The 25,984-nt window shown below is 40.3% G+C and overlaps 1 protein-coding gene across 2 annotated transcripts in view; it reads right to left on the bottom strand.

The window, feature by feature from the left end:
- The window catches only part of LOC149321653 (E3 ubiquitin-protein ligase RNF123-like), a 149,686-nt gene that overhangs the window by 75,663 nt on the left and 48,039 nt on the right, over positions 1-25,984 (bottom strand). For both annotated transcript variants that reach the window (XM_089526322.1, XM_089526313.1), the window contains 13 exons: positions 23,984-24,090; positions 20,713-20,905; positions 20,013-20,158; positions 19,256-19,339; positions 17,967-18,074; positions 16,748-16,925; positions 14,126-14,200; positions 13,667-13,754; positions 13,309-13,396; positions 12,991-13,075; positions 7,044-7,183; positions 6,146-6,334; positions 4,228-4,303 (listed from right to left, as the gene is read on the bottom strand). In XM_089526322.1, the coding sequence (XP_089382448.1) occupies positions 4,228-4,303; positions 6,146-6,334; positions 7,044-7,183; positions 12,991-13,075; positions 13,309-13,396; positions 13,667-13,754; positions 14,126-14,200; positions 16,748-16,925; positions 17,967-18,074; positions 19,256-19,339; positions 20,013-20,158; positions 20,713-20,905; positions 23,984-24,090 (1,557 nt within the window). The remainder of the gene's footprint in view (positions 1-4,227; positions 4,304-6,145; positions 6,335-7,043; positions 7,184-12,990; positions 13,076-13,308; positions 13,397-13,666; positions 13,755-14,125; positions 14,201-16,747; positions 16,926-17,966; positions 18,075-19,255; positions 19,340-20,012; positions 20,159-20,712; positions 20,906-23,983; positions 24,091-25,984) is intronic.

Below are 25,984 nucleotides of genomic sequence, written 5' to 3'. Positions count from 1 at the left end.
CTATCATAGCGTTCTTTCATCTTCAGCCTGCATATATTCTTGTCCACACACTTGTCCACACACAGGCTGTTGTTCTGTTAATGACTTGTGTGCAGGTAAAACTTATGCATGCATGCATTCCATTTTAGACAGGGCTCAGACAGCTACTCTCTCACTTTTGTGCACTATCTAACAACCTCCCACTGCTCTGTAGCTGTCAAACGCCAGTAGGGGCTACTATTGCTGTCTTTTACCAGTGAAGAGGGGAGGGAGGGGGAACTGATTCACACCATGAGGATCTAGCTGATCTGAGTTCTTTGGGAAAGGCAAAAATGAGTGCACTCCATGAGAGTGCACCCTCATTTCTTCCCCCTCTCCTCTCCCCTAAACCGAGACCAGCTGCTTCTCTATGATCTGAATCATCTGATGACATAAAAATATATTTCTCAATGCTTCAAATACAGCCTCAGCTAAGAATAGCATGTCTCCTCTGAATGAATGCCTGGCGTAGGTAATGGTCTGGATGTGGAAAAACAAATTGAAGTTAAACAAGACTGAGGTGTTTACTGTCAAAGGTTCTAACCTGGGTTTGGAGGTGTATCAACCAGTTCTGGATGGAGTTACACTCCCCTTGAAAGACTGTGTTTGCAGCTTGGGGTGCTTCTGGATCCGTTGCTCCAAATGACAGCTCAGATAGATGCAACGGCCAGGAGTGCCTAATATCAGCTTCATCTGATACACCAGCCGCATCCCTACCTAGAGCTAGCAGATCTAAAGATGGTAGTGCATGCACTGGTAACCTCCATGCTGGACTTTTACAATGCAATGTACCAAGTTTGGAAACTTAGTTAGTTCAAAACATGGCAGCCAGACTGATCACTGAGACATCCAAGAGTGAACATATGACACCAACATTAAAATCACTTCAGTAGCTGCCAAATAGTTTCTGGCAAGTATTGGTTATTACCTTTAAAGCCCTACATAGTTTGGGTAACAGGTTACCTACAGGATCATCTCTTCCCATATAATCTGCCCCATATGCTCAGGTCCTCTGGCAGATGTTGACTCTAGTCAGCCAAGACTAGATTAGTGACTATCAGCCAGAGGACTTTTTCTTCACCCACCCTGAAACTGTGGAATGACCTGCCTAAAAAGAATCAACAGCTGAATGTGCTGTCTAAATTTTAAAAAGCATTAAAGACCAGTTTCTTCCAGCAGGCTTATCCAGATGATTTTTAAATTGTGAATTTTAAATGATGAATTTTAAATGTGGATTGTTTTAATATGTGTACATCTTGTCTGTCTTTTTAAATTGATGAGTGTTTTAACTGTTATCTTTTAAAATGTTGTCCGTCTGTTAATTATTGTTGTTCCTTGCCTCAATCTGTAGGGCGAGGTGGGTAAGAAATAATAATAATAATAATAATAATAATAATAATAATAACAACAACAAAGTACTGTAAGTAAGAAATTATCATCATCATCATCATCATCATCATCATCATCATCATCATCATCATCTCCCCCCCTCCCCCCGCTTCTTACTTTCCCATTTGTAAACAACATTGTAGCAGTCCCTCTAAAGGCATGGGACATGCTGGTTCATGGGAGCATGTGGATCTGAGCGTGCAGAGCTATGTACACACATATGATCTTGGCCCCACTTTCCCTAGGACATAAACTTGAGAAGAGCACTTGAAGGCAGGCCTAAAAAATGATAGTTTTGAGATACAGTAAATGTTAAATCAATCCATGTTTTCAAATGTGGAAAGAACTAACCTTATGAAAGCCAATCATCTCACATGTTAGCATGCCCCATGTTTCCAGTACGACAGAATTGCCCAAGGTGGAAGTATGGGGGCATACCTGAAAACAAGCTTCAAATGTTCAATGGAGTGGAAGAATGACATTTTTTCATAAATTTAAAAGGATTGCTTGACTAATGTCAGATGAAACTTCTATCAGTATAATACAACCTGAAAATACTACCTGTTCTAGAATGTTCTTGCCATCACACCAGCTATGTTGGTAGTATTGAGCATACTACAGAGAGATGAATGGATCTCTCAAAATTTGGAGATAAGTTTTGCCTATTTACATCCACAACTGGCATTTTCAAAGAGAAGGCCTGAGCTTTGTCCCACAGGAAGAAAAGAAAGGACACACTGACTCAGCAATACTGTTTATTTCCAATTAAGGATCAGCATGTCACAGAAATACAGTAGCACAACTATTAATGCACAAGATATGCCACAGCAGTTATTTGATAATGATGCATGGATAAAGCAGGACTTTCTGCTTGAGAAAACAAGACAGAAAGTACTGTACTGTCTTTCTTATGAAACAGCAGAATAAGCAACCAAAATGATGGACTCAGGATAATGGCGCTACATGATAAATGGAACCTGCTCAGCAATTTTGCTTTTGACACAGCTTCTACCTATTCACTCGTATTTCCCTCTCTCAGCTTTAATTGTAAATCTTCGCCTCTATATAGATTATTTCATATTTTAACAAGCTCTGTATGAGGAGAGATCCACTGGCTTTAAATAGGCCAGGCACATGGCCATCACGTAATTACTACTCCCTGGGTAATGCTTAGAGATACCATATCCCACAGCTGTAAATTTTATGCACCCCCTTCCATTCTGATGGCCACCCTCCTGGTATCCAGCTTATCTGAAGAACAGGTGGAAATAACAGCACAGACTCAACTTACAATGCAGTATGAAAGGATGGTACAAAACTGTACCCACAGACATTTCCTACCCTTTTTTTCAAGGCAGAGCTCATGGTAGGAGTGTCTGTGCAGATACTAAAAATGCCCAGGATTTATAGAAACATCCCTGTATGGTTTTAGGAGAGCAGAGAGGAGTATGTCCCACGAATAATGGGAAGATTAAGAACACAGGGTGTTACCTTACACCATTCACAACCCAGTGTTGTCTGTGCAACGCGCTCTACATGGGGCTACCCTTGTGCCTAGTTTGGAAGCTTCAACTGGTGCAAAACATGGCAGCCAGGTTGGTCGCTGGTAAATCCAAAACCGACCATATAACACCTATTTTAAAATCCCTCCATTGGCTGTCTATTAGCTTCCGGGCACAGTACAAGGTGTTGGTTATCACCTTTAAAGCCCTACATGGCTTGGCTCCAGCTTACTTGCGGGAGCACCTCCCTCCATATAATCCACTCCACACATTCAGGTCCACTGGGAAGAATCTGCTGCAGCCAAAGACCAGATTGGCTGCGGTCTCGCAGAGGACCTTCTCATCTGCCGCTCCAAAAGTGTGGAATAACCTGTCGGAGGAGATCCGTCATATTACCACCCTTGACATCTTTTAAAAGGCTGTCAAGACATATCTCTTCAGGCAGGCCTTCCCAGAGTGACCTCTCATTAAAGGATAGCCCCGTCTGCCCCAAAATGTCTTATCCACCTGTTATTTAAACTGTTTTTAATTATTTTAACTACAGTACGTTAATTGGCATTTGATTGTTATTATCATGTTGATGGTGGAGTTGGGGGATCGTGTAATGTTGATATTAATTGTATTGTGTATTCATATGTTCTATTGTAACCCAGCTCAATCTGTAGGGAGAGGCGGGATAAAACTATCATCATCATCATCATCATCATCATCATCATCATCATCATCATCATCATCATTCTCAGACTGACACGGGCTCAAACAGTTCTTTAAGTCCCTCCTGGCACCAGTTCACTCCATGCATCTGAGGAAACAGACCACGTCTATGAAAACTTATGGTACAGTTTTGTTCACACAGTCTCAAAGGTGTTACAAGATTCCTTTGCATACTGATATTCCAGACTAACATGGCTAAGGAGACTACCTAACTGCACACTTATAGTGCTGCTATACCACTTTTACTGCTCTGGCTACCTCCTGTTGCATTCTGTTTTTTTCGTTCAGCAAGGCCTAAGAGCTCTCTGTCTGAGAATTCTAAATGTCGCTCCCTAAACTGCAAATCCCAGAATACAGCAGGAGGCAGCCAGAGCAGTTAAAGTGGAATAGCAGCAGTATAAGAGTGCAGTGCACACCATGTCTCTGGATAGCTCCTTAGGATTAGAAAAAGCCTTTCAGAAAAGCAGAGGCCTTTCCTATCACCTAATATCAAATCTTTCTAACTTTAGACACCAAGACCATTCTGGATTAAAAGCATGTGTTCTATCACTCAGCTAGAGTCCTTCCCGCAAATGGTTGTGAGATGGAGGAGAAGGTAGCTCACCTGGTAGGCGAAGATTGACCACTCTGTCAAACAGGTTCCGCTCAGCTGTCACACGATTTAGAACCTGATTTAATAGCTGTGAGGAAAGGATATGAGATGGAAGAATGCTTAAAGCAAAGGTGATCACCATTTTGTGGTGATACTTTCATTACACCAACCAAAAAGCCACACATATAGCTTCCTGCTCTAGCTGCCTAAAGAGCAAGCCCTTAAAAAACCAACCCTCCAAATTTCCACTCCCCTTTCTGAAATATATCCGCAACAGTACGCACATATTGGCAGAGTTCTATAATAAAGTGTACTGCAAATTCACAAAAAATCACTTTGAGGATAGTTTCTTGCTGTACGTGCTGGTACTTTCTAACTATCGGTTCCAAAATAGCAGAGGAAGCTTTTTAAAGAACCTACCCAAGCAGCAGGTGGTGAGGCAGTGGCTAGAAACACCATAAAGCTTTGTCTATTGCTCCCTAGATCACATGGCATGGCAGATACCAATCAGGCAGGGCTCTAGTGAGCCAGTAACAGACAAGACAAGCCCTCAGCACTAACAGGCTAAAAACAATGGTCAGATTACATCAGTTCACATTTCAAGCTACAAACTCTTCCATTGGAAATATTATTAGACTGGAAACCAGCTCACTATTGCTCCTGGGATGGCAACTGGCAGAGCCCAGTTGGACCTTTTCTGAACAAATCAAGTTTGAACAAATCAAATGCACACACTGGAACTTCAGGAAAAAAAGCCATATACAAAGTTTGTCAAAAGGAACATTTCGTTTAAAGGAACTGGTAAAAGAAAGAAATTGCAAAGAATGATTAATTTTTCCAAAATGGCATCTGATGCTCCTTCAAAAGTATAGCAGACTTCTGAAAAGGGTACACAGAGAACATCTGACAGGTGGACAAGTGCTGTACTGTTTTAAGAGTGAATTCAAAACAATTTCAAAAACATGCCACATTGAGAACTGTGTATGTATATGCAGGGTTGTTAATCTGTTTTGGCACATTACACAGTGCATGATTGTTTGACTAGATCTCTTTCATATGCAAGACCCCCAAACACATAAGTTGTTGGGTCGATTTAGCTACACACATAGGCTAACAGTTATTTGGCTTGAAGGCAGAACTATGTACATTTCCATTCACCTCTTGCAACTGCTATAAGTGCCTTGTCAAACACATCCAACCTCACATGGATGCCTATTGATCTGGGGGCCAATTCTAGTCCCAAGGGTCCACTGCTGGCTACACTATTCTGGAGATGCCAGTAAATCCCCAAATAACTGAAAGAGGAAGTGTTCTGGAGTCTGTGCCTAATTTCTTTTCATTTCAGAGGATTTCTGAAAGTTTGCAGGGACATGCAAGCCATTTAAACTGGTGAAACCTGAGGTCTCCAAAAACAGGAAAACGATTTCTTCAGGTTAAAAAAAATGGGGGGAAGCAAAGGGACACATACTGATACATTCTGATTTGGAGGATTTAAGGAAATAGTAGGAAACATTAAGACATCTGAGAAAAGGAAGCAAGGTTTGACACTTAAAGGAGGAGGTCATTTTTGCAAACATTACATTGTATCCTTCACATTTCATGAAACCGATGCAAATATTTTCTCTGAATTTTTCTTCCAGAGAAATTAAAGTTTACAATTGAAGAAAAAGAGCTGGAGATCTTATCTTGCTATACATACATTAAATAATCACTGCGAGAGAATGATAATAGCATAGGATGGGGCAAGGAGAACAAACCTGATGTTCTGCATAAATCAATGCTTAAACTTACTCCTAACCAGCACTAAAACATTTCAGAATATCTGAGGTGCTGCAAATCTGGCCAAATGGCAACATATCCATCCTCAGCTAGGAAATCTTTTCCACAATCATATATCTAACCAAATGTCTTCATGAAGAAAGGTGAGTACCTGTGCAAGTCTCCTGAGTAATAGCTCTGATGACGGACGGCTCCAATCCAGGAAGATCTCAGGAGCCAGAGTGACAGTCATTTCCAAGACCCTGAGCAGACTCACCGAGAGATCAAAGCATGTTGCACACACCTTCAGTTGGCGACTGTCTACAAAGTTTCTTTCAAGGCGCTCTGCAGCTTGTTGGATCTACTCAAATAAAACATAACATAAGCATCAGTAAAAAGCAGCAGTTATTCTCTTCACATACCTCACAAGCCCCAGAGCTTGGATCTAATTACAAACAATTAGTTCCTTTTTCCAATAAGGAAGGGATGATGACTACATTACTTTACAAATGTAAATTAATAAGGGTAACATAATTCCTTTTGTGGTATAACTGCAATTTTTAGATACTTTTACAGAAATCCAGGTGTAGTAGCTTCATTAAATGTTGGGAGTATCCAATGGTTTAAGTCCTGGTTTTTACTGTGCTACTTACTGCTATCTCATGCTCTGTTGTGGATGCTGGGGGTGATGATGAAAGAATGAAGAGATGTCTCTTGAACCATAATTAAACATCCAGACTTTTTTTTTTAAAAAAACTATTTTAATTATTTTTGAAAAATTGAAAGATGAAAGTTGCTTTTTTTGAGATATTGATTATAACACAAACAAATTACTTTTCTTGGGCCTTGAAAGGTCAACCATAATTATTTAAGACTAACCTTCCAACCTTTGGCTCTCCCTTCTTTTCCAGCTCATGCCCAAGCTGAACATAAGCTGAGAACCTGAGCTGCAATCTCTATCAATATCTAATATGGGAAGACCTTATTTTTCCTACAATATGTCATCTGACAGAGACCTGCCCCTTCCAATTAGATTTCCAATCAGATTTATTCTAGACCTAAACTCTTACCTCCTGAATCATGCCTATGAATTCTGAGAAGGCCCAGTTCAGCTGGTTAAGGACACTATTAAGGAAACTGGGTGCCATTTCACGGTCACTGCGCAGCAGGTCCGCCATGTGTCGCTGTAGCAGGGTGGATGGACAAGGCTCTGGAATGAAACAGTAGCAGGTTCTAAAGAGATCACGTTGTCAAAAGGTATTGCAAAGTTACAACCTGACCCTTGCCTGCTTTGCTGTAGTCACATGGAAAGGAAAACATTTTAACACCTCTTGTGCTCCATAGACCCAAAATTTGACATCATAAAACCACAAGGAATTCTTTGAATCGCCTCCCACAGAAGTCCTCTTTGCAATAAATAGAGATGGCAGGTTCCCTCTCCAAGGCCAGCTCTTCCATGGCTTATTCTGAGCCTGTCCCATCTCCAAGGCCTGAAGCACTTTGCCATAATGCCACCTTGAATTAGCTGGGATGTGGTCATGCACATTTGCTGGCTTTATGAAAATAAGAAGTTGTACCCTACAGCTGAGCTCCAGTCAAGCTTTCCTTCCACTCATCTCTACAAGGCCTCAGGTCAACTCAGAACTAATCTTTCCCGAAAACAGCATCACAACAGCTCCTCAGCAGGACATCAGTGCCCAGGGAGCAGATCCACACTCCTCTCTGTCAGTATAACATGTACTTGCACTTGTCTGCCTAGCTCCAATTGGAAAAGACAGTGAGTAAAAAATCAAGGAGAGGGAAGGAGGAAAAATTAAGTCTGATGCCTTTTCCAGGCTACTCATAAACCCCCAGACTTGCAACCAGTATCTCTTTTAAGGAGAATTCTTGAGAAATCACTTGATGGTCATGGTGAGGTGAGACTATCTTCAGACAATCTGCTAGTTCTCATCAAGAAATTCCCCTCAGCACAGTATGAAGGAGGGACATTCATTTCCCCTCTTCCCATCCCACTTCTCAATGAAAGCAGTCTGGCATGAGGGTGTTGTAGATGTCGGTGTGTAAATAGCAAGTAGCAAGTACATTTCTATACCGTTTATCAGTGCACTTAAGCACTCCCTAAGAGGTTCACAATGTGTAAGCTAATTGCCCCCAACAAGCTGGGTATTCATTTTAGTAACCCTGGAAAGATGCCAGGCTGAGTGGACCCTGAGCCCCTGGCTGGTATTGAACTCACAACCTTGTGATTGATGAGTGAGTTGCTGCAGTACAGGCATTTAACCACTGCGCCACCAGGGCTCCTATTCATAAACCTATTCATAATGAAACTAATTTAGTTGCACATGCTGCTAACATTACAGGGGCCACAGCAATAAAAACAATAGGAAATGAATGAATGAATGAATGAATGAATGAAGTCAATGGCAACCCAACCAAGGACTGTTTTTGACATTGCTTTTCCCTCCTCAAAATGCTTAGTACTAACTTTCTTCCTATCTTGTTTCTTAACTGTCCAGCTCTCAATCCATACACAATAATAGGGAATACAATGGCTTGTATGAGTCTAACTTTTGTGCTGAGTTGTATATCTTTGCATTTTCGGATCTTTTCTAGTTCTTTCATAACTGCCCTCCCCATTCTTAATCTTCTTCTGATTTCCTGGCTGCAGTCCCTGTTTCTATTAATGTTTGATCCCAGGTACGAGAACTTTTTTGCTATTTCTATTTCTTCATTGTCTAGGATAAATTTGTGTAGATTCTCCGTGGTCATTATTTTTGTTTTCTTTAAGTCTGCTTTTGCACTTTATTTCTTGATCTTCCTTAGTAGTTGTTCCAGGTCTTGGAGGTTTTCAACTAGTATTATGGTGTCATCTGCATATCTAAGATAGTTGATATTTCTTCCTCCTGCTTTTGTGTCCAAGCCTGTTTTTCTTATAATATGTTCTGCATACAAGTTGAACAGACAGGGTGATAAGATGCAGCCTTGTCTGACCCCTTTGCCAATTGGGAACCATTCTGTTTCTCTGTTCTTTTCTGACAGTAGCCTCTTGTCCTGAATACAGATTCCTCATCAGGACTATCAGATGTGTTGCCACTCCCATGTCTTTAAGGGCATTCCATAGCCTTTCATGATCTATGCAATCAAAGGCTTTGCTATAGTCTATAATGCACATGCTGATTTTCTTTTGGGAGTCCTTGGTGCACTCCATTAGCCATCGTATGTTTGCAATGTGGTCCCTAGCGCGTCTTCCTTTCTTGAACCTCTGGGATTTCTCTCTCCATGAATGGCTGGAGTCTATGTTGCAGAATTTTGAGCATGATATTACTTGTGTTTGAAATTAATGCTATTGTCCTATAGTTGTTATAGTCTTTTGTGTCTCCTTTTTTGTGCATGGGGATATATATTGATCATTTCCAATCTACTGGCCATCGTTTCGTTTCCCATATCTGTTGGCATATGTTAGTTAGCACTGTAGTTGACTCTGTCAGTGTGGATGTAGACATACATTGCTATAAATTGGGCAAATATTTCTTCCTCATTCTGAAAGCCTCTGTGATAATTTTCATCAAGTATCAAATTGACTTGATATTGTTTTTTTTCTTTTAAACAGATGAAAAACTCTTTCAAGATTTCAAAGGTTTTTTCCCCCTTGTTGTATTAAAAAGAGCCACCCCAAACTATGAATATTCTAGACTCCACTCCCCACTCAAAAAAATCTTGATGCAATGGGCTTTCTCTCTCTCTTCTAAAAAAGGTTCATAAATTTTAACAATTACTAGAATACTACTTGCTTGCTAAGGAATGCAATTGGACGGCTTGCCATTCAAACTTTGAGCTCTCAAACCAGCCTTAAGAGAAATACACCGAGACTAGAAGAAACTGCCAACAGAGAATTATCAATACCTCTTAGAGCAGGAAGAGGTGGGATGGGTGGGTGTTTATGTGTGTGCACGCATGAGAAAGAAAGAGAGATGGAGAGGCATCACAAGCAAGTCTCCTGTGTGTCTCCTCATGTAGGCAGCAACCTCCTAATCACTGTCATCTTCAGTTTAAAAAAAAAGTTATCAGAGGGCTACAGACAGGAAAAGAATATGAACCATCCTTCAGTAAACTGTGTTTGGAGATCAAAAGATGATCCTGATCCCTTGAGCCCCAAGAAAGTGACCATCTCTGCCTTCTAGTAAGCAAGAGAATGCCTTAAGCATATAAGATGAGGAATCCTAGCAACTGAAAGGTGGGCAGAGTTTCAAATTCTACACAAAGGTAAAAGGCAGAGGACATCTGATCTTTCTGCTTTTGTCTGTACTCTACTCCTTCTCTGTAGCACAACAAAATCTTGGGAGAGGGGAACTCTGTCCCTCTTGGGCAATGTCCCAAGGACGGCTAGTAGACAAACTCCTTTCAATTAACACAGAATTAATTATTCATTAAAGTACAATTCAAAATAGCACAGAACAGGATCACTAGTCAGAGGATCCTGTACCCTTCCTTAGACCTTTTGGAGCCAGCTGCAGAAATAACGGGTAGAGAGACAGGACCTTGCCAAAACCAATGCCATATTCCCCATGAGATATCCTGAGGCCACTGTAGGACCACATATGCACACACATAGATACCCTAAAATGATGGAGCTCCATGACAGCCTTGGGAAAATCAACCAGCACATTAGGCTGCATATCAGAGTTAAGAATGGTTAGGAATGGGGGCAACTGGATGATGTAGAGGGAAAGTGCTATCTATTGAACTTTTCTGTTTCTTTGTTCTTTCCCATCTTTGATGAAGGACATGTTTAAGGATAGGAAGGGATACAGAAGACTAAAGAGGAAAATGGCAGTAGAAGCAACAGCCACAAGGGGGAACTGCAGTGGAGAGAGCAACTACAGATTTCCTTGCATTCAGAATCTACCCTCCAACTAAAGGTAAATAGGCACATAAACATTAATGCAGAGGCACAACTGGCAGGTCACCATCACAGACATTTGGATGGGTCTTAACACCATCACTTGGTGTATGCTGATCTACCTCCTTCATTTTCCTAGCACAACATTTCCATATGCTTAGCCTTACTTATAGTTGGATAGAACAGGACTTGACTCTACACCAAGGACAGGAGGGAAAGAGACTCTGCTAAAGGGCTGAGACCTACTATTCCACCACAATATACATGGAAGACAACAAGAAACTTACTTTGGAAACTAGCAACAGAGAGTTCTCCTGGGCCCAAGAAATAGAGAAACAAACAAACAGAAAAACATTAAATATAGATGCAAGTCTTCTTAGACAGGCTGATAAGGTGCCACTACTGCCACCTTCTGCTGGGATGTGAGATTAACAATTTTCCCCTCCATTAAATCATCTCTCCAAGAGCCCACAGGCCTGATTAATAACTCATTACCCACTCAGCAGCACAGAAGACAGAGACTTAAACAAAAGAGGTCAGTACTATCTTCACTAGCTCAAAAACTCTGGCCAACCTCAAAAGTGACTTTTATGCCTGCAGCTCCAAGATTAATCGTCTGATCATCAATAAAGTCAGCATTAGCAAAGCCCTGAGATCAGAGCTCTCAGGAACTTAACTAGTACCTCTTGTGAATGTGGAAGAATTTTGACATCATTTCTGCGGTCACCTAAGAGGAGATGCCAAATCCCCTGAAACTTGTAACTGGAGTCTCTCAGAGCTCCTTGCCATGCCCAATAAAGATGTATTGAGTACTACTGTAATGCTAGATTTCTAAATATGTAGGTGATGAACAAACACCTCAGAACAAGGGTAGGTCCCACCAACTCTCTCGAGAAATGAGAGCAACTAGCACACACTATTGAAGACATACCAGATTTATATACAGGAGAGGCTGGCAACTCAAGAGAGGCACAGCCTGCTTAGTTTAACGTAGGCAGGCACCCAAGAAGAAATCTGTCTATCTAACATACATTGAATTTTATTATTACTGTGGCTTTGGAATTATTTCAGACTTTCCCTATCTATGCTTGCTTTGGCCTTATATTCTATGTTACTAAAACTGTACTGTCACATCCGCTCGCCGCTTTGACCATGTTTGACCTCTTTTATCCTCCCTTCATTGGCTCCCCTTCCGCATCCGGTACAAGCTTTTATTATTGACTTTCAAAGCCCTCCATGGATTGGCCCCTCCTTACTTATCTGACCTTCTTTCTCCTTACATTCCTATTCGCACCCTCCGCTCTTGTAGTCAAGGTCTCCTGTCACAGTGTAGGACTACCACTGCCCCCTCCCGAATTCGTCCCTTCTCACTTGCTGCCCCTTACTCCTGGAACCTTCTTCCCCCACATGCACACCTCATCACTTCTCTACCCAGTTTAAAAACTGAGTTAAAGACTATATTGTTTAGAGAAGCATTCCCAGAGGCTAGCCCCTCTCTGACCCAGGAAGCCTCCTTTTAACCATTAATTAAGAAGCCAAGCACTTCCTCCAGTCCATCTGCCTTGGTCCAGGCCTCGGAGGTGGAGAACTGCTGGACCTGATCCCATTCCCCACCACCACTCCCTTCTCCTTTTGTGTCGTGTCTTCTTAGATTGTAAGCCTGAGGGCAGGGAACCATCTAACTAAAAGGCTGTATGTACAGCGCTGTGTAAATTTACAGCGCTTTATAAATAAAGGTTAATAATAATAATAATAAATAACTGTCTCTCCATAAACTTTGTGGTTAAAAACATCTGCTTATCTTACTGATGCTTTTAAAAATAAGGGGTTTTCAATATAGAAAAGAGCTTGGGAATGTGTCAAGGTATTAAAAAGTAATTCTGCACATCCTATTTGCTACAGTCAGGGAAGGCATCAGATTATATTAATTAGTATTAGGAGTTAGCAATATTACCAGTTGATGTGGCAGTAGACAGATTGGCACAGGGAATGTGACACTTCAGTATGCTTTCTTTCTGCTGCCAGAGTCAAGAGCAGACTACATTAGGGCATGGCCAGCAAGAGTATTATATTTACCTATGCAAAGGGCATCTCCCAACCCCATATGCCCCACTCACTCTGCAAGCTGGGGAGGTTTGCATCCTCTGGCTTGGTTTTCAGCAGATGAGGAAGGCGTGTGTACCTGTATCCAAATCCACAGCCCTATAAGAGAAGGGGAGAAAAGTGTGGTGGGGGGAGTTCCTTAGAAGATTGCTGATTATCTCCTACAGCAACACCAAGACTTTCCCACCAGAAGGAGATAACAATGAGTAAAGTGAAGGGAGAATTCAGGGAGTTTAAACCAAATTCTAGTTCAAACCAAACTACAAATTCCAACTAGATGGAGTTCTCCCCCTGTGTAAAGGCGAAAAAGTAAGGGGAGAATCTTTTCTTACTCGCCACAGCCGTACAAGGATCCAGTTTGTCTGGGCCCAGGGTCTTTGCTCATAGGGGGCAAGTAGGTTCCTCATCATGGATATACGCCTGCCAGAATAAAACAAAACAGGTCAGCTCCCCGTGAGAGGGGCAGATGCCAGGGAAGAACAGGCAAGGGTAACCCAAGGCAGGATGTTTACTTTACTTCAGAGTGAAGAAATAGAAGCACAATGTGAGGAGACAAGGGAGAAACAGTTTCCACATGCACACCAAAGGGATTTAAAAGCACAGGAATTATGCCTGGTTTCAGAAATAGAAGATAAGACCATTTCTCTTGGTACAAGTTATTATTCAGGGAGGGAAGAACCAAAAACTTACTGTTCTTCTGGAATCCTCTCTACAGCACAGAGTGAGTGAGGGTAACAAACATAGCTGGCCAGTGCTTGCATTAGGGAGTCTCTGATGTCTGAATAGGGAAACAGATCGGATTTTAATGAAACAGCAGATATACCAGTAAGATAAATTTCCAGAAAAATACACAAGAGATTATAATGCATTAATTCACTACAGTGCTGGGAGGCAGAGAAAAAACCAAGAGACAAGAAATCAAGATAAACAGATACAAACAAAACTGCTGTCAATCCCTGAAATTATCCATTCTTTCTGCACCATATTGTGGTATTTAAAAATTACAAGGAAGATTCTTTAGCATTCCAGAAGTGTTAATTGAAAATCAGAGAATTAACAAGCCGTACGTTTAGCCTATTCCTTCTACCCACCCTGGCTCCAAAATAAGTATAGTCAGATTTCACCTCCGAAAAACAAGAGCTGTCTTACCAGTGCCCACAATCCTGGCGTCAGCAAAGTGCTTGGCTAAAATGGCAGCAAGGCGTGTCAAAGTCTCTTCATAGCCTGAAAATAAAATGTTCTAGACAGTAAGGTCATAAAACATATAGACATATCCTATAGCTACAGAATCCATGAACCTCAGCCTAACATAGTTTTCGAACTTGCTTTCTTGTTTAGCTCTCAGATTGACCCAGCAAAAACATGAATGAAGCCCCTTTTGCCTGGGTCTGGAGAACGGCCTGCAATATGTCTGAAAATCTGAGAGAAAAAGTTTGTTCAGCAGCTCCTAGTGTTGTCACTTCTCATTCAGCACTTAATTACAAACATGGGGATTTCCTTAAATTCAAAAGATTATGTCTCCTAAATGTAGCAAAGATTCAAGATAACAGTTATTGTTCTATCTTTCAAGATGGCTTTGAGTTGTCAACTATTAACCTAAAATAAGAATATACATGCTACATTGATGCATACATGTAATGCATTTTCCCTTAGATCAGAGGAAGAAAATCAATGACCCTGCAGATTTCACTTTTCCAGTTCCTATTAGACCCAGGCAGTACGCCCAGTGGTGAGAAAAGACGGTATCTGTAGTCCAAAACCCATCTGAAGGGCCACAGATTTCCCACCTGTGCTTTAGATTCTTGGGAGTGCAACTAGATATTGTGTGAGAGACAGTGTGGTGTAGTGGTTTGAGATTAGAGTACCACTCTGGAGTCCAAGGTTCAATTCCCCACTCAGCCATGAAAATCCACTGGGTGACCTTTGGCAAGTCACACATTCTCAGCCCCAGAAAACCCTATGATAGGATCACTGTAAGTCAGAAATGATCTGAAGACACACAACATGGATGTTGACAAGCTGGAGCGTGTCCAGAGGAGGGCCACCAAAATGGTGAAGGGTCTGGAAAACATGCCCTATGAAGAGAGACTTAAGGAGCTGGGTATGTTTAGCCTGGAAAAGAGACAGTTAAGAGGTGATATGATAGTTTTGTTTAAGTATCTGAAGAGGTGTCATACTGAGGATGTAGCAAGCTTGTTTTCCACTGCTCCAGAGAATAGCACTCGGAACAATGGATGAAAGCTACAGGAAAAGAGATTCCATCTAAAAATTAGGAAGAACTTCCTGACAGTAAGAGCTGTTCAACAGTGGAACACACTGCCTAGGAGAATGGTGGAGTCTTCTTCTTTGGAGGTCTTTAAACAGAGGCTGGATGGCCATCTGTCTGGGGTGCTTTGATTGTGTCTTCCTGCTTGTCAGGGGGTTGGACTGGATGGCCCTTATGGTCTCTTTCCAGCTCTATGATTCAGAAAATAACAACAAATGCATTGTGTACATCTCCCAAAACAACATAACTGCATGCTAAGAGAAAACATTGCACAATTCAAAACCTGGGGAAGCAAGCAAATATAATAATAGGAACTTGAAGAAGAAAAAGAGGAAGACAGCAAGGTTTATTTTTGCTTTTGTGTCTTTAGCCGTCCCTGGTAGTCAAAAATAATGAACAGTCAAGTAATCAGTGCCACAAAGCTGTACAGTAAAACTGGAAACAAACATGAAAAGACACAATATCCTCCAGACTGAAAAATACTGACACATTGCAACTGCATGAGGTCAAGGGACCTGTGCCTTGCCTGAAGCTTTCAGGGGCATTAACCAAAGATCAGATTAAGGGAGCCATTGAAGCCAACTGTCAGCCTGCCTTACTGCTCTAGTTGAGCACAAAGACTTCTACAATAAACACCACAGTACATGGGGTACCATTTTTTGAGAAAGCCAGCACAGAATATTTATATTACTTTTTTTTAAAAAAGGCAAGGCAACAGATGTTAAGACTTTTAAAGAGGAACGGAAATTTACTCCATATCAGTGGTAGAAATCATGCACACCTCACAGCTGGGGATAATACTTGGTTGATTTCCTTCTCTGGGACAGTCTGGCTGGAACACACAAATGTTCATTGCAGCTATAGAACTTCACATCATATGTGAGGCAAGATCAGAAAGTGCACTTGAAAAAGCTCTATGTAGATGTGCACTATGGCAACATGATTCTATGGTGATAAATCCATATGGTTTCTCACACAATGCAAGTCAAAAAAGCTAGTATGACAATGAATAAAGTCTTCCCCAAACTAGTGCTCTCCAGATGTCTCCTCAATCAGAATGAATGACTTTTCTTCTTATTCCATTCTTCGGCAATTGTTTATGTATCCTCACTTTCTCCTGTTTTGTTTCATATCAATAGTTTGTACATTTATGTTACCAAATTACTTGGAATGTTCCAGTGTAACATAGCTAAGACAACAAACTGATAGAGAAACATTTTAGCCTTGGAAGATATGTGGCCAGGCAGTAAAGCAGTTCATCAACTTCAAACTAAAGAATGGAGCATTATTTATTTACTGTGCATCAGTATTATCAAATTTAGAAGCTTGCAATCTCTTGATTAACTTTGTGTCTGCAAATTGCAGGATGCATGTGTGCTAGTAGTGGAGGTGCTGAGAATTGATAATATCTCCAAATATGATAGCGCTGGTCTTTCATTGGATAGTTTTCTCTTGAGCCTTGTATTCTACGTGAAAATTTTGTTTAAAGACCTTCTCCTTCTCACCTGGAAGCTCCTCCATGCTGTTGACTGGGCTGAAATAGTTCTTGAGAGCACTGTATGTATTCATAGCCACACTCAGATAAAATTCAGGCATAAATGCAAAGAGTGAGCCAATTCTGTCTCCATGTTCAATAGTGCGTATACACACCCGTAGCAACCAGTATATATCTTGCATCTTTTCCTGTAAAATAAGTAATTCATAGTTAGTTTGCATTTCAATTGGCAGAAGAAGATATGCATTAATCAGAGCTGACCTGTATTTAACAGCTCACCTGATAGCCACAAGTAACCAGCAATTTCATGGAGGCAAATGAGCAGGCAGGCAGGCAAGTAGAAGAATTAATTACCCCATTCCTTCTCCAGAAAACATACGGTAGTTTTTGTGCTAGCCATAGAATAAAGTCTCTTCCTTTATACAGAAACACTGAATGCTGATGATACTGGTGGTGTACTGATGTATGTATTCTTCCACCAACCAGTCTGGCTAATTTTTTTAAAAAAATAACATTCCTTGATGGGGTTCCGTAGTGAGCAGGGAAGCTCAGACCATTATCCTCTAATCAGGTTAATCACTTTAATGGGTTTATTTCAAGACTAGCTACAGGAAAAGAATAAATACTACTGTGGAATAAAAGAAAAAGTTGAAAGGTATTGCCTCGGTATTCTCCACCTAGATCAGAGGTGAAGAAAATGTGACTATTTATTAGTCTCTCAAATGACTGAGAACCCCCCTCTCAGATTCCCAACCCAAAATGGCCAATAGCACTTCCTAAGCCTCTGGGGGCACAGGTGTCATTTTACTGAATTTTCAAGCATCCCTTCCACTCTCTTACCATTTTTGGATTCCATTTGGGAGGGTGGAGTTCCAGAAAAGGTAAAAATAGACGCCACTCTGCTGGGTCATTTGGGGAGGAAGCACAGTCCTTTGTCTCCCCAGCAGTTGCCTACGCCATGCTCTATGAAAAATAAAGTTAATTTTTATTATAGAAAATAATCAGTACTGAAATTCAAGATTTCTATACATTGGACTTCAGATTTTGTATGAAGTCAGCACTGATTTTTTTTTCTATAGTAAAAATAAACTTTACTGAGCTGCACCAAGAAAACTACAAAACACACACAGCACCAATACAGCTCCAATCAGCACTAGTTAAGCCTGAGCTGAAATACTTTAAGCAAGGCATTTATATTTTACATTAATTTCTAGAACTTTACCTCTTACCTTTGAATAAATAGTAACATTGATCCAAGCAAGCCGGCGACTCAGGTGATTAAGCTTCTCAGAGAAAACCTTTTGGCTCTTCAGCAGTTCTTCATAGATATCTCTTCTCTGAATTGGGAACAGAAAAAAATATGGAAGAACAATGCTGTATACCTTTCTCTCTTTTCTGAAATATGTACACAATAAGCTTTCCAACTTAATAAATGACTAATCATATTTGAATGGTTTTCTTTTATTCTTGATAGAAAATATGCACTGCTACACAGGATCAGTAACCACTACAGTGAGATCAGAAATATTATAAATCCCAGGAAAAATGTGGTTAACTACAATATATACAAATTTTCAAACCACAAACATCAAGGAAAACTGAGCAGGAAGCATTTGCACCATAACAGTTAAATTACAAAGCTGAGAATTGTTTCTGGAAAATGATTGAGGTCCACTTGCTTAAAAATGGTTTGCACATGTCTACTTGCCAGAGCAGCATACTGGGGAAAAGAAGAATATATGCAGAACTGTGACAGTCTCTCCCTTTTTTAAAAAACAAACAAACAGATATCATGGAAAGGGAACCATGATGTTGCATGAGACTGTGGTGGCATGTTAATTCTCAAAGAAGATGACAATCTGTGTGAGCTGTTTTAGTGTGTTGGCTTCTGGTATATCATTGGACTCAACATGCTTAGTTTCACACGTTTTGCAGAGGCAGGGGCTCAAAAAGGCCTGCAATTTAGAACTATAATTGAGATTTTAAAGGAAGCAGATTTTTATAATTATAGGTAAGAATCAACCTGGATTCAGTTCTCTGAGATCTTTTGCAAAGTGCAAGCTCTTAATTTAGCAGCATGTGGTTCTTCATAATAGCACTTAAATAACAGCTAGGTATCAAAGGAACTGAGTTCATCATAATTACAGAAGCACCACATGAAACAATCATTTTATTCTACCCAAATGGATATTAACCCATCATTACTTCTCAGTTAGAGACATTAATCAGGAAATTAGATTTAAGCTGTAAGAGTAGAGCACTGATCGGGGCCTAAACGATTCCCTTGTAATGCAGTGTTCAAGTGATGTAAGAAAAGCACAGCATGGAGGCAGTATGAGCCTACTTTATGGGAAGGTGAATATAAGAATCCATATATTATGTGTATAATCAATGTAAAGCAATTCTAGATGTCTCTAGGAATTCTAGTAAGTGTGAAGGAATGGCTACAATCATTCCTTCCTTAGAAGCCACATGAATCACTTTAAAAAAAAAAAAGCTGAAAAAAATAGCTTCTTACCCTCTTTGGGCATCGGCTAATCTTTTCTTCAGTGTCCTTCAATGCCAGAGCATACTCATTCACATCATCAGAAACACCTACCATCTGAAACACAAATAAATATCAGAAAAGCCAGTTTTCCTAAGCAAATTACAGCACATATGGCTTATCTGTCAGAAAAAAAGGAAAGCTTAACATGAATATGACAACATAGATACTTTGCAAGGTCCAATATCACAAGGAGTCCTCTCACCAACCTGTTACTATACCCAGAAAATGCAAAATCTACTAACTCAAGGGCAGAACTACACACAGTAGTCAGAGATCCATGCCTTAGAAACGGGATAATTGCCAAACAGCAGTAAAACAGGCTGGAGAGCAATTTGAGTAACACTTCATCTTACTGTTGTGTTACCACCGGCAATCCTTTTCTCCAAAGTCATTCCTCTTCAACGTCTTTTTCTATATTCCCTGTATTTTGAGTTCCCTTTAGTGGGAAAAGAGACAGATTGGAAGTCTAGCATCCCATCTCCAATCTGCTGCTTCTCAACTGCAAATAAATGCCCCTCAATTGTTTACTGTGGTTTCAAAAAACAAACAAACAGATTTGCCATCAAAGATACAAAGCAAAGAAGCATAACAATTTAGCACAGTGACCCTAATGGATACTTCCCACACTGTCCCAGAAGGTCCTGATGTCTTAGTTAGTAGGTATTCTAAATCCCAGTTGTGAGAATGGGGCAGGACTAAAAACTTTCCCAAAATGAATCCTCCTCACCTTACCAAGCTGCTGATGCACGCTGAGGTTGTACATCATGACTATTCCATCCAAGATTTCCAAAAGAGAGTTCTCAGTTATTGCTTGGTCTGGCTCTTCAGCAGGTTTCCCCAATAAAAGGCCCTCATTTCCATGGCTGCCTTCAACTATCATGAAAACAGAAGAGATTTTTCTAAGCAAGGCATTGCTGACAGAGTGAAGAAAATGGACAATAATGGTTCTGAATATCCATTTTGATATTTTCTCTTTCTCTGCTCCCATATCTATTTTACTCTGATGTTCTTTCATGTCATCTTTTCCAAAGCCATCTTGAAATGAAAAGCAATCCCAGGTCAGATTCAGCTGTTTTTTGGTTCTGTTAGGTGTATTCTCCCTTATTGGTTCACTTCCCTTTGTCTCGCTTACCCTGTGGCATGTTTATCTGAATAATTATCTCACATAAATTTACTCCCTTGTACTTTTTCCAAATTATCTTAATCAATAACAAAGAAACAGGTCTCTTGTGCTGTCTTTCCTTTAACTAGAAGGTTGAACTGCAGCACAAATTCAGGGATGCAAGTAACACATATGAAACCCTGCTTACACTGCATTGGCTCTTAACATAATTTCTAGCTAACTGTTGGGATCGTTGTTGGATTTTTAAAAAAATTGCCATATTCTCACAGCACCTTTCAAACCTGGCCCAGAATGTAGTACTCACTGTCTTCCTCTGTCCGTTGCTCCATGTTCAATGTCCGGACTTTGGCCTTCTCTAAGGCACCTGGTGACCTCCTTGGGGTCATGAGACTGACAGCTGCAGTACTGAGGAAACGGTTTGCTCGCCCCAGGGTGGGTGAACTGAGCCAGCTTGGCCTAGCCAAGGCACCTCCAATTGCCAATGCAGCAGCTGGACGCTAAGAGAGAAAAAGACAGGCAGAGAGCATTCAACTATGTCAGTTTTTAATCTGAAGAACAAATGAAGCTAATTTAAACCATGCACCAAGCAGTAAACCACAGATACCATCATTCATAGGAAAAAGTTTCTGAAACACTTTGTTCACTTGCCAGACTCTAGGAACATATGATAGATCTTCTAAAGGTAAGCAGAGCAGGGCAAGTGCAAGTGATATCCTTATTAGTATATTTTATAGGGTAATTTTGTTTTGTGCCCCAATGCCACACAATCAAGTTTGAACAAACTCTAATCAAAGCTGGATGTGGAATCATTTTTATAAGGTTCAAATGGCAGCCACAACAAACTTCCTTCAACCAAGCACAAAGTATTCCTGTGTATTTTTAATAGTGGCATCTATGACCATCTATGATATTGTGTCAGAGGCCGAAGGATATTGAGTCTTTGTAATTTTCAGCGTTCCTAACAGATGCCCCTGTCCCCTGTTTAAATAGTTTCAGCGAATAAGAACTTATCATGTTCACAAGCAATCTGTTTCATTGTTGAACAGCATGCCTCGTTAGGACATTTCTCCTAATATTTAGCTGAAATCTAATTTACTGAAATTTCCACCTGATGGTTCTAGTCCTGCATTTGGATTTCTCCCCCTAATCTTCTCTTCTCCAAACTAAATGTGCTTGGAAAAGGCAAGCTACTAGGCAGCCTTAGCCCAAGATGTTATTAATAGAGAACACAGATGAGACCAAGCAAGAAGAAGAAAAACATTATTTTCTCTTTGCACAGTATGATTTCTGTATCTTAATTGTTTTAAATAACTGAAACTCCCATCTCAACAGAGTTTGCAGTAAAATGTGATAACAACCTTCATGGACAGGGACACTTCCCTGGTATTAAGAAAATTCAATAGTGGCTGGTCGTGCCATCTCTTACCACACATTTTCTGGGTTATAAAACCTACTGTAGGTTCAAATTTAAAAGAACCCTTACAAATGTTACCACACTCTGTGGGACACACTGGTATTCATTACTTCTGTTTTAGCTTCCAGGAACACCAAAAGCAATGCTTTACAAACTTGATCACCCCATCACTATGCTGGCTGATATTCCATCCCCATGACATCCATCCTTTCTCCCAGACATACAGCCTAAGGATCTCTTTTTCAAACTATTTGCACATTGCAAATAAATAAAAGTTGCAGATCTCTGTTTTCACTCTTCATCAGGCTTTGCAGAAAGCAGAAGCAGCTCAAAGGGTGAGACTCACAGAAACCCCAGATGAAATGAGACAAAGAGCAATCTCTGCTCCTTTTGCAAATTCCAATATGAAGTAACAGCAGATCTTATCCCTTCTCCTAGTTCTCTGTGCATGCCAGAATACTTAGGATAGGCAATAATGTAGGATACAAATTTGTAAGAACTATAAATAATACAAGATTACCAAATTAAATTAAAACACACAGATTTTTATGCAAAGGAAAGTTACATTTTTTCTTCTATTTGTTCTTTATTAGAATTACCAAGGTTAGGGAAACAGCAAAGTCACTGCTAACATCACTGGCAAAGTACCAGTAAATCCAGCTCCCGACCACTCACCACGATTTAGGGCAGAGATGGGCAGCTGCGTTTGTGTGAGGGAGGGGGGGAGATTGCTAAAACTGCTTAATTAGGTATTAAGCATACCTAATTTAAAACAAGTACTGTTGTACTTGAGGCACTTTCTTCTAAGTAAGTGTGGTTAGGATTACAATTCCAAAGAAAAATGGCTATGGGCGGGGAGATGTTGTACTTAAAGATGTTAAGGGGCTTTGGTGGAGCAGTGGTTAAATGCCTGTAGTGCAGCCACGCACTCACAAACCACAAGGTGAGTTCAATACCAACCAGGGGCTCAGGGTCAACTCATCCTGGCATCCTTCCATAGGTTGCTAAAATGAGTACCTAGCTTGTTGGGGGCAATTAGCTTACAATTTGTAAACCACTTAGTAGACTGGTAAGCGGTATAGAAATGTACTCGCTATTGCTATTGTAGTGCTTTCCCAGGGACCACTGGAGCAACTGCTGCTTTATTGGGACAAAAAGCAATCTTTAAAACTCCCCACTATATCCTCAGGAGCCACAGCGGACAATTATGCCATGTTTTGGAACTTCTGGGCTGTTTTAAGCCAAGAAAACCATGTTTTTGTTTTTTTGTTTTGTTTTGTTTTTCAAATGTCCTGCTTATGTCCTGCTTGGAAAATGGCCTCCCGTTCCTGACCCTGAAACAGCCTAGGGAAGCAAAGCATAAGAAAACAACCCCTCAACTCCCACAGGAACAAGAAGGATATTTTATAAAAAAACAAAAACAGAAATCTGCTTTTTGCCATGGTGGGACATGGAGGACACTGGAGCCTTCAAAAACAGTACTGGATGTCCACAGGCCATACTCTTCCCCACCCCACCCAATGTTAGAAGCAACAGCAAAATGCTTTTATCAAATATTTTCCATATTCACGGAGTAAGAGTGCTATACTGCTAAAGCTGCAGAGGCTTTAGGTTTTCATTAGATCTGGTGATGCAGGGAACTTCCAATCATCTGTCCTGATTCCATACCAGGGCTGAAATCTGCCCGGTTTAAATTAACCCTAAACAACCTAGGAATCTATAAAGATCATTGCCTGGTGCCAAAAGCAGTTACCAGTCATTATCTCTAGCAAAAGCATTCCATTTTTTGGTTGCCATAATTGAGAGCATGTCCCTGGTAGCCATATGGCTCCATGGAGGGTTTTTTTTTCCCTTTCAGAACTTTCCCTGATTTAGATATTTCCAAAGATGCACTCTTAAGACCATGAATTTGGGCAAGCTTCTGGCTAAGATACCGTCAAACTGGTGCACTGACACAGCATTCAACAATTTACAAAAGATTAATTTCTTATATGTAACACATGCAACTTTGCTTGCTGTTCCCACTGTCCTAAACAATATCTACTTTCAGAAACAAACTAACACAGATACAATTGTCCTCCTTCCCTATGAAGGGGCTTCTTTCACTGAGACCTACTTGAGTTAAACTTTGACCCATTTCATGCAGCATTGCTAGGCTCACTTGTGCGGTTGACAGTGCTGACTCTTCATCTTCATCAAGATCATCCATTGTCACAGCCTGAATTTCTGCAGGGTCAATTAGAATATTTGCCTTTGAGGCCAGGTCATCTGGGAGAATAAAGGAAGCAATTATATCTTTTAGAAGAGGACAACTGCATAGGAGTATTTGCTGCTTCTCATTCAGTACTTTTAGTATCAAATCAGATGTGTTAAAAACCCTCTATGGTTGGAACTACATATTGTGAGTAATTCTGAGTACTCTCTTTTATTCAGTAAAGCAGCTGACTGTGATCATCCCTAACCAGCATAAACAATTATAGCCAAAGAATATCTGGAGATGAAGAACATTCTATTCTCATATTGATTGGTACTGGACAATTTCATGCTAGTGGTCAAATCATCATCCCTGTGTAAGTTAGATTGCAAGGATTAAGTATGCTTTCTAAAGGAAGCTCCATACAGACACTGTATTGTCATGTTTTATAATTATTATTTTTAGGCCACTCTAGAAATTCACACTGCAAGAAATATAAAAATTATTTAAATAAATAAGATGCGCCATCATGCAATTGTACTACAAGTATTTTCAGACCCTCTTTTTTATTTTAAGAGCTTCTGTTTCCTTTTTTGCCCTTCCTGATATTCCCTAAAGGAAATGACAAATCCTTCTAACTAGAGCTGAAAATAAGAAGCAAACAAAAAAATTAGGTAGTGAATCCTAGATCTTTCTTCTGGAGCAACTAAGGCAACATTTATCAAAGGGCCACACAAAATGTTTCAAATATGCTTGTATTTCACATTCTCTTATCTTTGATAAACATATGGCCAAGCAGCCCTAGTGCCCCCCAAGCCTGGCTCTGCTGATCTGAAGAGCACCTGAGAGAAGAAAAGGGGAAGCATTAATCAGGATTTCACAGATGTAGAGTCATCAGCTGCCACTTTATCTCCACGTCCCAGGAGACATCCCAGTTCTTGTTTTTAGCCTCTGTGGCCACATTTATACCCTGGAAGGGAACTGAGCTATTTAAATTAGCTGGAAATATTTGTATACAAATTAACAGTCAAAAAGATTACCACACTTGTATCACAGCTGCTGTTTAATATTTGAGTTAAAATATGTCGTCTGCAAGGAAGGTCAAAAGCAAAGAAAATTTAGCTGGTGAGGGCCATGTCAGATGCTTAATTAGCATCTACAAGTCATGGTCATTAATGATACCATAAGCTCACCTTCTTAATCATTAACAGAGAGAAAATATTAAAAAGGTTTTTCGTCACATTAAGAGTGCTAGAAATCAGTAGTCTACTAAGAAAATTCAAAAGGAAGAACCAGAGCTCATAACCCTTCAAAACTATTAACTCTGTGACACTATCTTCATACTTTTCTACCTCTCAACTATTTATAATACTTTACACCTAAGTTCTTGTCGGAAGATTGTCAGAGGAGACTAGTGCGGGTCTGGCAGAAAACTCAGAGTGTATCCAATCGAACAAAGATTAAAGCTTATTTTAGGGCTTATTCTGTAGCAATAGAAGCAGCAAAGGCATTTTTTCCTCTGCCTCTATTGCATCTGCAATGAGCTGACCAGCAGAGCCATTTCAGGTAGCCAGAGGTCTTTTACAAACAGGCCCAAAAGAGGAAAATCCAGATCACTTCATAGTGAACAACTTGCCCAATACTTTGCAGATAAAACTGCTTGGATCTGCTCTGACTTGGATGCTAAAATTGATACAATTCCAGTAGACATAACTCTGACCCCTGCTTTTCTAGTGACAATGGATACTTTTCAATTTGTGCAACCTGAGGATGTAGACAGGACTGGAGAGGCAATAGCCACCACATGTGTTTTAGATCTTTGCCTTCCTAGCTTATTAAAATGCTAGAAGGGTTAATAATAATAATAAAATTTATTTATACCCCACCTCTCTGTAAAACACAACCGGGACATTTTACAGGTTAAAATATTCAATCCCAAATCCTACTAACCCCAAATAATTGGGTACA

Source organism: Sceloporus occidentalis, unplaced genomic scaffold (genome assembly GCF_023333645.1).
Source record: "Sceloporus occidentalis isolate IW3139 unplaced genomic scaffold, rSceOcc1.0.p SCAF_1, whole genome shotgun sequence".
NCBI classification, from domain to species: Eukaryota; Metazoa; Chordata; class Lepidosauria; order Squamata; family Phrynosomatidae; genus Sceloporus; species Sceloporus occidentalis.
Note: the sequence above shows the minus strand (reverse complement) of the source record. Positions and strands in the feature narration are given on the sequence as shown.